The sequence below is a fragment of the Sphaeramia orbicularis genome, chromosome 21, assembly GCF_902148855.1.
Source record: "Sphaeramia orbicularis chromosome 21, fSphaOr1.1, whole genome shotgun sequence".
Lineage (NCBI taxonomy): Eukaryota > Metazoa > Chordata > Actinopteri > Kurtiformes > Apogonidae > Sphaeramia > Sphaeramia orbicularis.
Window position 1 is genome coordinate 33,908,609 of NC_043977.1, and position 16,236 is coordinate 33,924,844.

At 39.6% G+C, this 16,236-nt stretch overlaps 1 protein-coding gene across 2 annotated transcripts in view; it reads right to left on the reverse strand.

Moving 5' to 3' along the window:
• myo16 (myosin XVI) overlaps positions 1-16,236 on the reverse strand; it is a 93,620-nt gene that overhangs the window by 10,958 nt on the left and 66,426 nt on the right. For both annotated transcript variants that reach the window (XR_003934328.1, XM_030124727.1), the window contains exons 28-34: positions 11,754-11,856; positions 10,952-11,048; positions 10,571-10,844; positions 8,372-8,754; positions 6,584-7,840; positions 2,134-2,286; positions 1,492-1,577 (exon numbers count right to left, since the gene is read on the reverse strand). Coding sequence is in view for 1 of the 2 variants with exons in the window: in XM_030124727.1 (XP_029980587.1) it covers positions 1,492-1,577; positions 2,134-2,286; positions 6,584-7,840; positions 8,372-8,754; positions 10,571-10,844; positions 10,952-11,048; positions 11,754-11,856 (2,353 nt within the window). In the remaining variant the exon portion in view is untranslated. The remainder of the gene's footprint in view (positions 1-1,491; positions 1,578-2,133; positions 2,287-6,583; positions 7,841-8,371; positions 8,755-10,570; positions 10,845-10,951; positions 11,049-11,753; positions 11,857-16,236) is intronic.

A 16,236-nucleotide genomic window follows, 5' to 3' on the forward strand; every position in this document is an offset into this window, starting at 1 on the left:
TTATAATTTATATTTATTTGTATGTATATATGTATTTTTGATACTCTGTCTTTTCAGTTCCTGAGCCAAAAACAAAATCTTACCTTTTATGTTATTTACATTTTCTAAATCTTTATGCCACTTCTACATCATGTTCATTGTTAGATAATTTTCATTATCTTTTACAAACTCTTCCAAAGAATACTCCTCTAATATTTTAATAATGAAAATAAATTTTTCTTTTTTTAAATGTTTTTTTTTTGGTAATTAACAACCCCCCAAAAAAGAGCTCCAGAACCCATTTAAGGTCACGACCATATATTCAGGAAAGACAGCTCTAGAGAGTTACTCCTTCATTAAATGTTGGTTTTCATGTATTATATCCTGCTTCCAATTTTATAAAATTAGAAATTAGACGTGCTAAAATAAAGGCTGTACATTGGATTAGTCAGTCAAACAAAAAACAAATGCAAACTTGTGTAGATTGCAACTTCTCAAATTTCAGTTTGATCATTTTTCTATCATGTTGGAGTGCACACTCAAATTTTGCATTGAATAAAAACATTTTAAACAGGAATTTATAACCAGTAGTCTGCACTGTTTTTCAGATATTTCACACACTCGTACAAACTATTAAAATATTTGAATAGCAAACAAAATCAACAGGAGATCAACTGAGAATTAAAATAAGGGTTTGTAGTAGCTATATGGTAAATGTTTCTAGTCACCGGGCAGTCATGAGAGAAGATGATGCTATGGATGAAACCAAAATCCTCAGTTGGAGGGAGTTTTATTGTCATCTGGTCTGAGGACACAGCACATGATAATCATCACAAGAGCTTTGTGTCTCTGTATTGTGCTGGCTCACCCTGTGGAGATCTGCTGTGTCCGTCATGTGAGCTTAATGAAGCTGTTTTCTTTTAAATAAAAAAAATAGTAAGTACCTACAGAGTTAAATGATTTAGGCTTCCTAATACGAACATGTTTATCTGATTGTGGTGCACAAGTGTGTGTCTCAGCTTTCAAAAGGGATTTTCTTTCAGGATGGTTTCCACTTAGTCATCAGAGTTTTATCAGCCAAATGTAATGCAAGCGTGTGTGTATGTGTGTGTGTGTGTTAGTGAGCATGCATGTAAGTTTGCACATATATTCAAGTGAGTGTGTGCATGTGTGCAAAACATTCAATTCAATCCTGTAACCGTACACCTGTCTTTGAGGCCAGAGAAAGCTCACATGTCATGAGTGATACAAAGGAGGGCACTTTCCGGTCCACTCAAAATGTCAACAAACCCAGGACGACATAAAGGTCTCGAATAGTTTGCTATATTTGCTAGTGTGTGTGCGTAACACATTTTCATCTGTCAACAGCTCAATCAAAACAAATCTGTGTTGCACTAGGATCTGCAACAAAGAGCATCATTAGTATTATATGTAGAGGACAAGAACATACAAAGTGTATACGTATGTGCAAGTCTGAGTGTTAGCATGGATGTGCTTTTTTTAGCGTGTTACCTGAGTATGATGGCTGTCCATGTGTCTGTGCAGAGTGGCGGAGCTGGAAGAGTTTGACTTGCTGTGGCTCTCATCCTCTAACGACCCTGAACACATAATATCGAAAGTACAAACGTGACTGAGCGTTTGTCCTCAGGTACAGACTGAAGGACACCTCGCTCTTCAAACAACCCTCATCATCATGCGGAGAGAAAAGATGAGGAAAATATATTCTACTGTGACACTTCCAACATCTGACTATCTATGTGAAGTGGAAAGAAATCTGAAAGTTTCACGTGTAATCTATATCTGCTATAAACTTTTCTCTTTTTCATCATGAATTATCATCATGTCTCATTTTCTCCTCTGATTATGTGATGGGGCCAGTGGGTAAAAAGAGCAACTTTTTCTCATCAAGTACTTTCTTAATCTTGCGGCAGAGCAGTTTTATAGCAGAAGTCCCTGAAAACTTCCAATCCCAATTTATATGCTTCATCAGATTTCACAGTTAACAAATTGTGACTAGTGAAGAAAAGATGAGATAAAGATATCCATGATTCATTGAACCAGTGCATGATATTCTAAGCCATGCATTCTATTCCGTATCTGTAATCTTTTTAAAGATCTCTCTGTCTGTTAACGTAGAAATCTTGCTGGCGTTACCGTTCGAGATCTGGTTGCCGTTCTCCAGGGGGGCGGGGCTTGGGGAGTGGGGGGAGTGGTTGTTGGCGTTTTTGTCTTGCAGCTGCGGAGATGGTGAGGTGGGGGCGGAGCCACATTCTTCCCGTCCTGGTAGATTGATATTAGAGTTGAATCCTACAGAGAATAAATTGAGAAGAATACACTAGTGAACATCACAACACAGCATTGTGTCAGCGGACATTACGTACTGTAAAAATCAAGTCACATAGAGAATCACGCACAGGATTTCTATAGGTCTTAAAATTTTTGTAAAATTATTTTTAGACCTAAAAACGTCTCAAGTTTTGCCTTTTTTACATTAAATAATTTTCTTGATTGGAAACAGCACGATGCAACAGTTTTGTTTAGATACTTTTTTTTAAACGTAGTGTAATGCAATGCTAATATTTAAATTTTTTATATCTATAAATATTTTTAAATGTCTTCTGCAGTGGACAGTGTTTTTTTTTCTTTTTTGGTAAAGCTATGAAACTCTCATCCCCCACAGAGGACAAAAATCCATTACTGGATCTCAAGAGGTCAAACAATTTCTAATAAAAAGTAGTTGCATTAACTTGAATCTCATATTGAATGTGTTTATTAATGTATTAATCAGGCTGTAAAACAAAAAAAAGCTAAAATAAAACCAAAATGAAGCCATAAAATTATATGAGTGTGGTATGTGGGTTAGCATTTTGTCCCCTCTCAAATGCCAGTTAAAGTTATTTCATTTCATACTAAATTTGAGTAAGTGAATGCTCAATATGCTCAAATGACAAAATTAGGTCTTATATTGCTGTCTTAATGGTCTTAAAAAGGCCCTAAAAATATAAATATGTTGTACAAGTCTCCTTTGTACAGTAATGTAGCAATGTTTATACTTGGAAGTTTTATAATGTCAATAGACTAATGTTAATAACACATATAATTTCTCCACAGTTCTATACATCTGTCCTGGCTTTGCCCTCCTTCTTTCAATCAGCCTGTCTGGTAGGAAGGTGACTCCACATGACCTGCCTCTGTCAATGCTGCCACTCACCGCTCATCCACTCTTATAGAATCACTAAGTGAATGTGGGTATGTAAGTACGTGGCTGTGTGAGTGGGGATTCGTCAGCTGCTGTCCCACATTGAGAACGTTTGCTTCCCGGTCCCCTCATGGTCAAAAGATGCCTAAATATAAAAGTACCCCACACAACTGTAGGTCCCATGGGGCAGTTGTGGAATGTAACTGAGTAATTTACTCAAATACTGTATTTAAAGATACATTTATACCTCCATTAAGAGACAAATACTGTACTTTATATTCTACAACCTTTGTCTGACAGCTTTAGTTCCTTGTCATGTTAGAGTTTTACATTCCCTCCCTGTACAGTGTGTCTACAAAAAACTAATAATGAAAAAAATAAAAACACTTGGATTCACTAAAAATGCTTTTTCACATTCTGAAAACTGGCCCATTTTCCAACCATGTGAAAAATTAGTTTTTAGACATATGATTCTCAAAGGACAGCTATAATAGAAACATGTGATGATAGAATATGATGTATTGCTGTACACTACAAACATTAAATAAATTAATTAAAATTAGCTCAATGTTAAATATCTATAGCAGCAAAAATGCAACTCACACATTAATGAAACAGTTAAATTCATCCAGAAATATGTTATATAATAAAACACTGGCTACTTTGACTTTACATACTTATGTGCGTTTAGCTAATCATACTTACATACTTCTACGTACGAAATCAATCAATCAGTTACATTTTTATTTATATAGCGCCAAATCACAACAAAAGTTATGTCACGACACTTTACATAAAGAGCTGGTTGAAACCAGACTCTTAAGCCAATTTACAGAATCCTACAGGAGCAAACACTTGGTGACAGTGACGAGGAAAAACTTCCTTTTAACAGGCAGAAACCTCGAGCAGTTGGGGTTAAAGAGAGAGGGTAAAGAAAGAGAAAAGGAGAGAGAGAGAGAGAGAGATTTGAAATGTTTCAAATACGAGGTGAGAATTATATCGCTTTTCCACCTGTGATATGGAGTAAGTGTTTGTGGTGGAGAAAACGGCAGGTATACAAGGATTTCATGTGAGACTTAGCATCTGGATCTGTACTAAGAGGACCTTAATGAGCAAAGATTGAATTTTGTCCAATTTGCAGAATTTCGTAAGTTACTATTGAGGCTGTAAGTGTCTTATGACAGTGATTTCTTTAAGCCTGCCAAGACCACCTGCCACTCTTCCCCTGGCATTCCTGTGTTTTTTTCATTCCCTGAGGATGAGGAAGGAAAGGAGGAGGAGGAGGGAGAGTCAGCTGCTCTTTACAGAGATGTCTGGGATAGCAACTGTAACCCCTGGCCACTCCCACAGCATCAGGTATCACACACAGTCATTTAACAGCTGAGGGGGAACGGAAGTAGGCCATCCTGTTAAGCCCATCGGCATCTCTCTGTGCTCTGATCTAAGTGGACCGCTTTGCTTTGCCCACTCAGAATAACAGCAAGGTTGTGAACCCTAGTGCTAGGTTCCCCTGTCACAGTGTTTCCATGACGCCAGCGCTTTTCTTATGCAGCTCCAAGCACTGATGATCAACTGTCACGTGAGGCATATACGTCAGCATACACACTTGCCCTCATTCCATCTCTTATAAGGACTTCAGTTCCTGCCCTTGGAACTTGTTACCATTATTACAGTATAACAGCTAAGTCTGATACAAAGATCCACACCAAAAAGTTTTCAGAAACATTACAGACTATTGAAACCAATATGTAATACTTTCACTTAACTGTAATTTTATAACTAGTCACTGACATAACTGTCCTGGATATCCTGGTTTGCGAGTACTGGCCAGTCACACTGTCATCAGTAGAACATGAGCAAGGTGCTGAATATTTGATACCAATCCTCATCATTCTACTGCTCATGTAATATTAACCAAGCCACAACTAATACACTCTATTTAGACAGAGACACAGATAAAACCATTGTGAGATAACACAGTATCTGTCTTCTTCTTTCAGCCTGTGCTTTTTTAAGCTTTATTCACATTCACAGAAGCACCACAAAGCAATATCTTTGTAGGTTTGAAACCTCTGACCCCATGACCCTCCCATTTAATTGACTTATGTGTGACAAATACATTTGTCCTCCTTTTGCAAAGGTCAACCTTTGCATCAGTGTCAAACAGGCTGTATGTGCTCTGCATGTAGCGTACTGAACACTAAACAACAACACAGCTAAATTCTATGTGCAGTGTAACGCGATGCTAAGTGGGCTACACCAGCTACCTCATTAGCTAACATATTAGAAGACAGCTGCAGCATCCAAAGGGCACTGTGCTAGAGAGTGTAACAAATGGACTGCTTCAAGTGGGCCAAAGAGAATGGCCAGCTATAACACTTGAATTCATGTTTTCAAATATAGAGAACATGGGGTGTATGACAAAAGCTATCAGTGCTTGCACATCAGATCCCCCTTGCACTCAAACGCAGAGCATGTGTGCGAACTAGGAAACCAGTATAACACAATGTAAAAATAACAGTAACCTACAGTGAGCAAGTCTTTGAGTGTCCATTATGATCCACTGTAAGTGTTTGTTTAACCAAAAAACCCTTCTGTTTTCACTCCTTTAAGGGTCACTGTAACTGTACGCAGAGAACGTAGGCCAATAGTGCACTTGTTCCAAAATATTAAATCAAAAACAAACCACAAATTATGAACGATCTCTATTCTTCTGTTAGTTGGTACTACTGTAGAGTGTAACTGACTGGTAGTAACTGGTAGTATCTAGGTTAATCTGGGTCTGTCCATTGTTCAAAAACAGGAAAAACCATCGCATCACCTTGTTTTTGAATCTGCATTCAACTTTAGGGGGTTCATCCCTGGACCAGGCACTACCCCCATACACAACTACTAGGTTTTATGAAAAGTGGTGCTATATTTCAGTCTTACAGAGAGACTTGAGTAATCCCATAAGCTCCCTGAAGGAGTTAATAACTGACTGATAACATGACATTTTCTGAGACAATTATCATATAGAAAAAGGTCTCATATTGTTGCAACCCAACTGTTAACCTTCTTGCTTTAAGACCCACTCTCATCAGCAGAAGGTGATATTATGTACCTGCAGCCCTCAAGCCCTATATTCCTCCTGCTATTCACAAAGTAATCATCCAGCAACCAATACATCATCTGCCACAGGACAGGCTGAGACTTTGGTCATGAACTCATCATGGTGGAAATAGCGAATGGTGGACACATAATGAACAACTGGACTCTCACACAACTGAGCTGAAAAAAATCATTGGGAGATGACAGTGTTATTTTAGCCTCTGGTGAAGTGTGTTAACAGCACACATATCTGTTTTACTTTTTCGCTAGAGTATCTTTAACTGTGTTTGTGTGTGTGAACATGCAGTGCCAGACCTCCATCTCTCATCTTGCGGCCAGATGTGGACTTTCTCAGTAGGCTGCGTCCAGAGCTGAACAGAGTGTTGAGCTCATCCAGGGGGCTGGTCAGGGGTCTGCCATTGGCTGGGTTAAACAGCAGTGGAGAGGAAGAACATGAGTGGGCTCTCCGAGGCTCAGGACGGGACACTTTCACTGGAGAGTAGGGAGGTGGCTTCCCCAGTGGCTCCCCACTTGTCCTTTGTGAGGAAGGAGTTTTGGGAGAGTCTGAGCTCCCTGTGACAGATGCTGCTCGTGTCAGCGATAGGAAGCTGGCCTCAGGAGGGAAGGGGAAGTGTGAGGGAGGTCTATAGGGGGGAGGTGGTCCACTAGGGGGTGGAGGTGGAGGTGGTGGAGTGAGTGGAGGTGTAGACTTCTTCTCTGGCATGAGGACGGTGAGGCTAGGAGAGGAGTCTGCCCTCTGGCGGGAATACTGTGGGGACAGGGGACTGTCAGGGCCAGCAGCATAGTTCAGGTTTGTCTCAAACACTGGTAGTTTCTTCACCTCTAGGGGGGTTAGGGGTGACTCATCTGAAGCTGGAGAGCAGGTTACAGGGGAGGGTGGAAACACCAGGAGAGGTGGACGATGGGGAAGCAAGTTGGGAAAGGGGGCAGGAATGTCACAGCTGCCATCTTTTCCGTGCTGTGTTTTGGGAGTCCCACTGGTGGAAGTGGTCTGGGAGTGTGCATTGTCAATGACAGAGACCCCTGCTGCCGTTGTACGTTTATTTTCCCCACTCTGAGGGGGGGATGTACCTAATCCCACAAGGCCCAAACCTAAAGCCTCCAGTTTGGCTGCCTTGGTAACCACAGTGGCAGGAGGGCCTCCATCTTCAGGAAGAACATACTTCATCTCCTCATAGACAGCTTCTGAGTCAGCCAACTCTGGGCTGTCGGGGGGTTCTTGAAGGCTCCGAGCCCGGGACTGGGCCCCAAACATTTCAATGTACACATCCTCTTCATCTTGGCCATGGTACAGGCTTAGAGATGCTCCATGTGGAGCATCAAGAGAGGCAGCTTTCTGCATCAAACCACCAAAACCTCCAAATCCCCCAGCACGGGACAGTAAGGCCAGCTTTACATCAGCAGGGCGCAGCTGGTGAAGGCTGGGGGCTACAGCGTTGATCTCCTCATAGGATCCTGTCAGCTTAGTGTTTGGACTACGCTTAGGTTTTGGGGGAGGCACCTTCCTCATGGTTGTATAGTCATCACTGTGAGGGCGGGGTTTTGACAAGGCTGAGGAAAAGATAAAAAAAACAAAAAACAATAGAATACACAGTTACTTGTTATTGTCCAAATAATAATAAAAGGACATAGTGGGGAAATGATGGCATGAGGTATTGTGGGATCAGTGGAGATGTTGATTACACAGTAGTGAAAATCATGGCTACAGAGAAGACAACGTATAAAAATCCTACTCATACTACATTAATGATTCACACATCTAATACTTTTGTCATGAAGATAGTAATATCAAACTTTAATGTCAGTTAAGGGGATATAATATCAGATATGATAGAGTCAAATTAAAGAGGGGTTGCATTAAATATAATTAGTGATAACACTGAATTTGGAAATATTTAATGTAATTGAACTGATTTAACAAGTCAACAAAATATAACATAGATCTAATTATTTTCAGATATTTTAATAGAGACTATGTTGCACATTATAGTTTCACATACAGACAAAGATTAAGCAATATGGTGTAAATCCAAAAGATCACCATCTGTTCAGTCTTGAGTAGAGCAAAGAGAGGTGAAGTACCTGCAGGGTCTGTAGGGGACAGCTGGGATTTAGGAGGGCTTCCAGCTGGTGAACCATATCCCTCTGGAGTTGGACTCTCTTTGGCTGCCATCACCAACCCTGCACTAACTACTTCATAAGATGCACTCAGACGAGTATTGGGATCTCTCTTTGGTTTGGGAGGAGGCTGTTTCCGAGGCGAGTGGAGACCACCCCCGCCTGCCCCATCCTCATTGGAATGAGCCACCTGCTGCAGGGCTGGTTTGATGATTGGGCTGCCAGAAGAATGATTCTCCAAGGCGAGTGGGATTGGTACAGAGCTAGATCGAAAGTGGCGAATTACTCGATTTCCACCACTGACAGGGCCCTCTGTGACTTTGCCGCTTTTATCCACAGCCCTGCAACTGAAAGTGAAAAACAAAAAAACAGATATAAGTTTGTTCAGTTTTACTGTGGTTCCATGACTGCTTTTGGCACACATTCAGTCTTTCCGAGTCTACAATTTTACCTTCAGCAGAACCGAGTAAATATTCTAATATACACAGAAGAGAATTAGCCATTAATTGAGCATATGGCTGCTTCAAATGTCATGTCACGATTATCAGCTGAGGGGGCAAATTAGGGGATAAATACCAAAGAGATTATGCTTAAAACTAATCTCCTGCAGTAATTTGATAATATCCAGTTTGATATTTCCTTTGTAATCTCAGTGAACCATCTGTACGTTCCACGATTGCAGGAGGGGGTAGAAGGGGAGGGGCCAAGTATGTGTGTAAGTAATGATGGTAGGCACTTGATACCTGCAGAGAAATTAAGTATATTTTACATGTTAGGGTGAATGCATGTTGGTGTGTAAGTGTGTATAATGGCCTTTACAAAATAGCAGCGGTGACTCCTCTCCCAGTCTGCCAACTGACACCCCTCCTACTGTTAAAAGCCTCCCTGTGTTCACATCTCCTGTCCCAGCAGCAGATGTTACATAGAAGATACAAAAATCCTGTGTGGGTGTATTTCTTTTCATCTTTCAACATGCGTTTGCGTATCCTATGTATCCTAATGTTACAGCTCAATTTAACAATTAAAATATGTTAATTAGGATTATAATAATCTGATATTAGCATTGTGCTGGCTTTCACTCTCACATATTTTAAAGCTTTTCTTTTGTCTTGTGATGTTTTGATCATCTTAAAATTATAGTAATGCCCTTAAAATATCTTTATTTTGCCAGTTTGAGATCTTAGTTAATTGAAATGCAAAGTAAAGCATGGAAATTATCAACACAGATTTTAAGCTTTTATGGTATCTGAAAATATAATAAGAATAAGAATATACTTACTGTGAATCAAACAAAATGATGCCAAAAATATCAAATATTTTATTCACATACACATCCGTTCCTTAAACCCTTCATATACATTTTTTTACCCTTGTCAAGTCAGCCTGCGGTGTTGTTGCCTTTTCCCCAGGCAGGATACATTATATTACAAAGAGGTGAGGCGGAGATAAGGATACAATTCCATAGGTGCAATACAATCCTAATACAATCTGATAATGCTGCTCATTATCTCACCATCATCATGAAAGTTACAATTAAAAGCCTTCAGTCCACAAGGATACAATAGCCTCATTAGTCTCACACACATATATATACACACACATGATGATACATACATATCGCATACACAAATTTATGATAGTAAATGATTTCTTTAAACAACAATAAATCCTGTGAATGATAATAAACTTATTTTCTATTGTGCCACCTTCGTTATGTGGCCTTCATAGTTAATATCATAAAGTGTTGAAACTTTAATGGGAAATAATTCAAATTCATTCGATATATTGTTTTTCGTTTTGTTCATTTTTGTTTAATTGTGATTAATAATGAGGTTTCAACAACAAAACAAAATTCAACCCATTTTAAATGGTTTTCAATATATTCATTGCGAATGTTTTTGTAGAACTATTGCATTGCTTTATTACATTTATAATTATAACTTTTAATCATTCATACTGGAAAATTCTGCTTATTTGTTGCAGACTCATATAGTACAGCTTTAATAAAGAAAGCTATTTCTGAATCTGATTTTCCCTTGAGTTTATATAGAAAGAAAACTGATTGAAACCATGAATTGTCCATTGCACTGAAGAAGAATTCAAGATAATATTTTCTGGTCAAACCTCCCAGTCCTAGAGTGAGCGTAGTGTTTGCTAACTCACCTCCGGATGGGCTGATCCTCCTCCTTGCCCACAGGTTCAGGCCTCTCACCAAGTGGTGGGCTGTTCCCGAGTGTGTTGAGAAGGGTGTTGCCATAGCAACGAAGGCGGTCACTTTCTCGTGCGATATCGGAGGCATTTTGGATGACCAACTGGTCATAGGTTCGCAACCCCATGTCCTCAGCCCCCTGTAGGAAACGCTGCACACTGCTCCCTTCTTTTTGTTGCAACAGCAGCCTCTGATGAGCTCGACGTCTGGCAAGCCAGCCACGCACAACTGAGATAAAGAGTGAGGAGAAGGGAAACAAGAAGAAACAGAGAGATGAGTTAGAGCACCGATGAACCCCGGAGGATAGCTAGTGTGTTGTTTTTTTAAAATATTACCTTTCTGACATGTGATGATCTTTTTATGAAGGTGGTAGCAGCGGTCGTTGAGCTGATCTGCCTGCCAGTATCTCAGAAAAACTTTACTGCTGCCCATCTAAAAACACAACAAAAAACCCAGTCAAACAGCCACACGAAAGCATAGTTCTACACTTCAGAATTTTTGGGTACTAGATAAGAAGACACCAAGCGGCTGCCTCTGTTTGGGAATCTCAGAACAGAGTGACTTGCTAGTTGAGAAAGAAGAACAGTGATGAAGAAGCAGTGATGCTGAGTGGGAGTGGAACATGTGCCAGATGAGGGTTTGCATGTTGACACTGCATTCACTTCCTAGATGTAGAGGGCATTTGGGGTGCCACAGGGGTCAGCCTATACCAGGTGCACAGAGGCATGGGAGTGACGTACTTTCACAGACAAACAGACACTATTCATTCCAACACACGCTACTTGTAAGAGTTGTGTGTGTGCCTTTTTTCTTGTATGAATGAGTGTCTACGGGGCATTGAGAAGGAGTGTGCGTCCATGTGTGAGGCAGGAGCTGATGTGACCTGTAGGGTCACACACTCAGACACAACAGCAGTCTGGCAGACAGGACAGAGGGAGGGGTGGGGGTGTCCATGCTGCTGTGTGTGCGCGCATGTGAGAAGAATGATGATGAGGTGGGACAGCTGGAACGAGTTGTCAAAGATTCCATGGGATCTTTCAAATAGAGGGTCAGGGATTAAGTCATTTGGCAAATCTTTTGTTATTGATAGAGACAGAAAAAGAGGCAGGGCACACACTAACACACACATACACACACCTGCCATCCCTGGAGTTTGGAGTGTTGTAAAACCAAGCGACATCTCTCCTCTGGTGACAATTTCTTCTTGTCTCCCAAAGTTGGGACAACAAGGTCTTTATATCTGAAGCACAAAAAGAAAAACAGAAGGAATTAGAACCATGAGACAAAAGAGTGCTGAACTTTCAAATCTGAGTTGAGACATTCGCTGCTTTCCTGAAACAATCAGTTCAAAGGTCAGTGGGGTCATACAGCAGACCAACCAAACAACATCTGTTCCTCTTCATGTCACCCTGGGCAACCATTGCTATGAATGGTCAACTGGATGGACACAGCGGTTTGTTTGTGCCTGGGATATTGAGGAAAAGTGACCAAAAGCAAAACTGATATAGATTTCACATAGATACACTATGAAGTTTTTTTTAATGTACTATTTTTCTTATGTATTATAGTTACTGCAAGATATCCCCTCCATGTTCTAAACTCACCAGTTGCTTCTGGAAGTCTAAGCAAACACACATTTTGCAGAAACTGAAGGGAACTGCAGTGGAAATTAAGATCAGCCTTTGTTGTCTCTCTTATGAAAAATATGTCATCTGGATATGAGAAACACACTGATAAAATCAGCAGCACACAGACTCTACATTCAATATCAAATACAAATAAATGCAAACACATACACATACAAATCCATATCCACTAAAATATACCCAGTTTGCTGCCCATCAAAATGTTGTACAGATGTATATTCCAACCAATAAAGCCATAAAAAAACAAGTGGTTCCAGGCACAACAAACCCCACCCCTCGCATGTAGTATAGCTTATTTGGCATCGATCCAGCTGATGTCATCATGTCTGTCTATGCATGTGCTAATGTCAGCATATCAATTGCCTCTATATACAGGGGTTGGACAAAATAATGGAAACACCTTCAAAAATCAACAAAATATAATTTAATATGGTGTAGGTCCGCCTTTTGCGGCAATTACAGCCTCAATTCTCCGAGGTATTGATTCATACAACTTGTGAATTGTTTCCAAAGGAATTTTAAGCCATTCTTCAGTTAGAATACCCTCCAACTCTTTTAGAGACGATGGCGGTGGAAATCGACGTCTTACTTGAATCTCTAAAACTGACCATAAATGCTCAATAATGTTGAGGTCTGGGGACTGTGCCGGCCATACGAGATGCTCAACTTCATTAGAATGTTCCTCATGCCATTCTTCAACAATTCTAGCTGTATGGATTGGGGCATTATCATCTTGAGGTGAAGGTGTTTCCATTATTTTGTCCAACCCCTGTATGTGCCAACTTTGAAATAAATTGAAACAAAATTGATGTTTTTATAGACATTTGAAATTTCGCCCATTATAAGTAAATGGGAGAAAAAAAAAAAGAATGAAAAAATTCATAAAACATTTTAACTTTGACCTACTTTTCCCAAAATATAATGACATCTATTCTGGGTCACTGGCAATCTACAAACCCAATTTGGTATGCATTCAACAAATAGTTTTCTGCTAGAGTGTTAACAAACAAAGAAACAAACCGAACCAAAAACAATACCTTTGGCCTCTCCATCCAGGGGCGAGGTAATCATTAACAAGCACTTAAACAGATATTTGCTGAAGTTATTGCCAAAGTATTCCCCATCAATACCTCATAGCCTATTTTTCTCACATCAAAATGTATGACAAATGTGAATGTCAAATCTATTAAAATAAAATTAACCATTTCCATGGTAAGGGTGTGTATTTGATGATTTAAAAATGACTTGAAACGATGGTGGTAGCTGGTATTTTAAAGATAAGGTTTTAGCTCATGCTGAATCATGTTGATATGTAGAGTTAGTTAGGGTTACACTAGGGCAGGGTGCTCCTCCTTCAAAACAGTTTTTGCTGGAAAGATTTAGTGAATTAAAGACGAAGTTATATCAGCCATTGAGGAGTTTCTAACCTTCAATATGAAAGCTTCTGAATGAAACGGATTCAAGCGCTGCACTGTTGGTGGAGGTGAACCTCAAAGAGGATGTTGAAAAAAAAACATACATGGCATTACACTAGTAAGACATAATTAGCCTATGGACGAGAGTTAGACTGATTAATTACATACTGTGAGTAATGACAGAAGTTGGCTCAGATAGAGGCACACTGTTAATATGAGGCTTCTAAAGTGGAAAATAGGGAAAAAATAGCTGAAAAAAAGAAATTGCAAGTGCCAAGATGTTTTCAATAGTTAACTGGATGTTCAGTTCCAGCTTTATTGATTATTATGTGAAGTTACTTCAAGTTTTATGCTCAGGTCAAAAGTTATGAGTTTTAATAATGTGACAGAACATCAATTTCTGATATACTTAATGACACTTTAGCGTCATAATTTGGGATAGAGGCCAGGACAATATTGACTGATTAATCATCTGTCAGCTTTTTCCTGCTTTCAACTATTGTTATTGTATTGGCTGGTCGACCTCTTCTGTGAACTTCTCAGCCAAGGCTCATAATATCTGTAATTACCATTTTGTGTGTATGCATATTGCTTTGTTGTGTGGCAAACTGGGGTGTGTGTAATGCAAATTCTACCTATGTTGTTCTGCTTTGATAAAACCATAATAAAACCCACAGCTAAAAACAGAACCTCGGATTGTGATGATTTCAAGAGATACTGCAACTAAATGAATTAAGACTGGGAACGGTCAATATTTGTCGTAAACGTGAGCTACAAAACCATTTGGTTTTTACTTGTTTGCAGATGTGAATCATAATAATAAGCTGCATTTGAATTAATAACAGTAAAACTATTTTTTCTCAACACGTAAAATATAAAATAAGAGCATATAATGTTGAGAAACAATGTAAAAGCAGTTAATATTCCAACAACAGAATATCTGAAGGTCATTTTGGTTAAAAATCATGTTCCCTTATGTGTAGAGAACACAAAACATGCACACAACACAAAGCTTCATTGTTAATGGTATATGACTTTGATAATGCACTTGACTATACTGGGCTTTTGAATGATATTTTGATTCATTGTTCAGTTCTAGTTCAACCTCTAACACATTGTCTGCATTGTATGTGCTCAATATAACCTTCAGAGTACGAATTTGAAAAACAAATTCATATTCATTGGTCACTGCATTGTGTTAACCATTTCACTTCTCATCTATTATCAATAGGTGTTAACTGATACTGTGACACATGTGATGAGGCAAATATAAGCAGATGGCTGGAAACATAAACCACTTGTGTTGTCGATAGTGAATAAGTAAGTGCATGTGAAAGTGGGATGTATTTGATTTGCTGGAGTGGGGTCTGGTTGAACTCTCCCTAACCCTCTCTCTGTATGGTAATACCAGCCCCGCAGACAGCACACGCCGCCCCACTGGGCCCATAAAACACAAAGGAACTCTGTAAACCCATGACCTCCCCTATGAGGATATGAAAACCATCGTTGGTCCCCACTTTTACAAGACCCAAGGGGGCTTCACGCAGAGTCAAAGAAATGAAATAACCTCTTTGATAAGACTTTAAATGGAGGGGTACAGGGCACTAACGTGGTTCTCTGTGACCAAAGAGCCGTCAGTGACCACTGTTACCGAGTGTTACAAAGGTAGTAAAGGCAATGCAGCTGGAATTTAAACTACTCACTTTATCTCTGAAGCTGCTCCTGTCCGTCACACAAAGTCTCAGCTGCCATTCCTTCAAAGCCTTTTGACAATGTCTAGCCATCGAGTCTTACTCACTATGGTCATTTTGAAATGATGAATATTCTTCTGATGGCAATTTAACAGCCTGCAAATGTGTGTGTTTATCCATCAATGGGGGGTAATGAGGACTCATATGGAACTGGTCATATAGAAATATAACCTATGTGCTTATGAGCTACATTTGTGGCATGTTCTATGAATACTGATGCATCTTTCCCATCCATTTTCCAACAATGAAGAAGTGAGGGGTGCAACATAGATAGGCTGGATTTACCGAAATGAGGTTCAAGTGGAAGTATTTGACCTTACACATTGGCAGAAAATAAACCTGGTCACAAAACACATAGTGTATCATAAAAGACAAATAAAAGCAACAGTAAAATAGATTTCCTCATAAATCACTCTGGTTTCCAGGACACTAATGTAATTCGCTTCAGGCAGCCACTATGACTTAGTGAAGTGGCCAATGTGGCTCCAGTGTGCAAGTGTGTAATTCTGTGTTCTTGTTTGTGTGTTTGTGTTCATACGAATCTAGCAACCTCAAGATTAATGGCTGATTTATTGGCCTGTCATTTTGATTAGTCAAGGGCCAGATCCTGTTTGAAGAGTGACAAATGGAAAAAGAAAAAAGATAGAAAGAGTACACTGAACAAAAAATGAAACTGCATTCATGGACAGCGAGAAACTGAGAGAGAGAAAAAGCAAAGCTAAGAGGCAAAATGAAGTAACTAAAAGGAAAACAAAGATTGAAAATGTAAGGTTCAATGAGGACAGAGATGAAGGGGATGAGAGGAAAT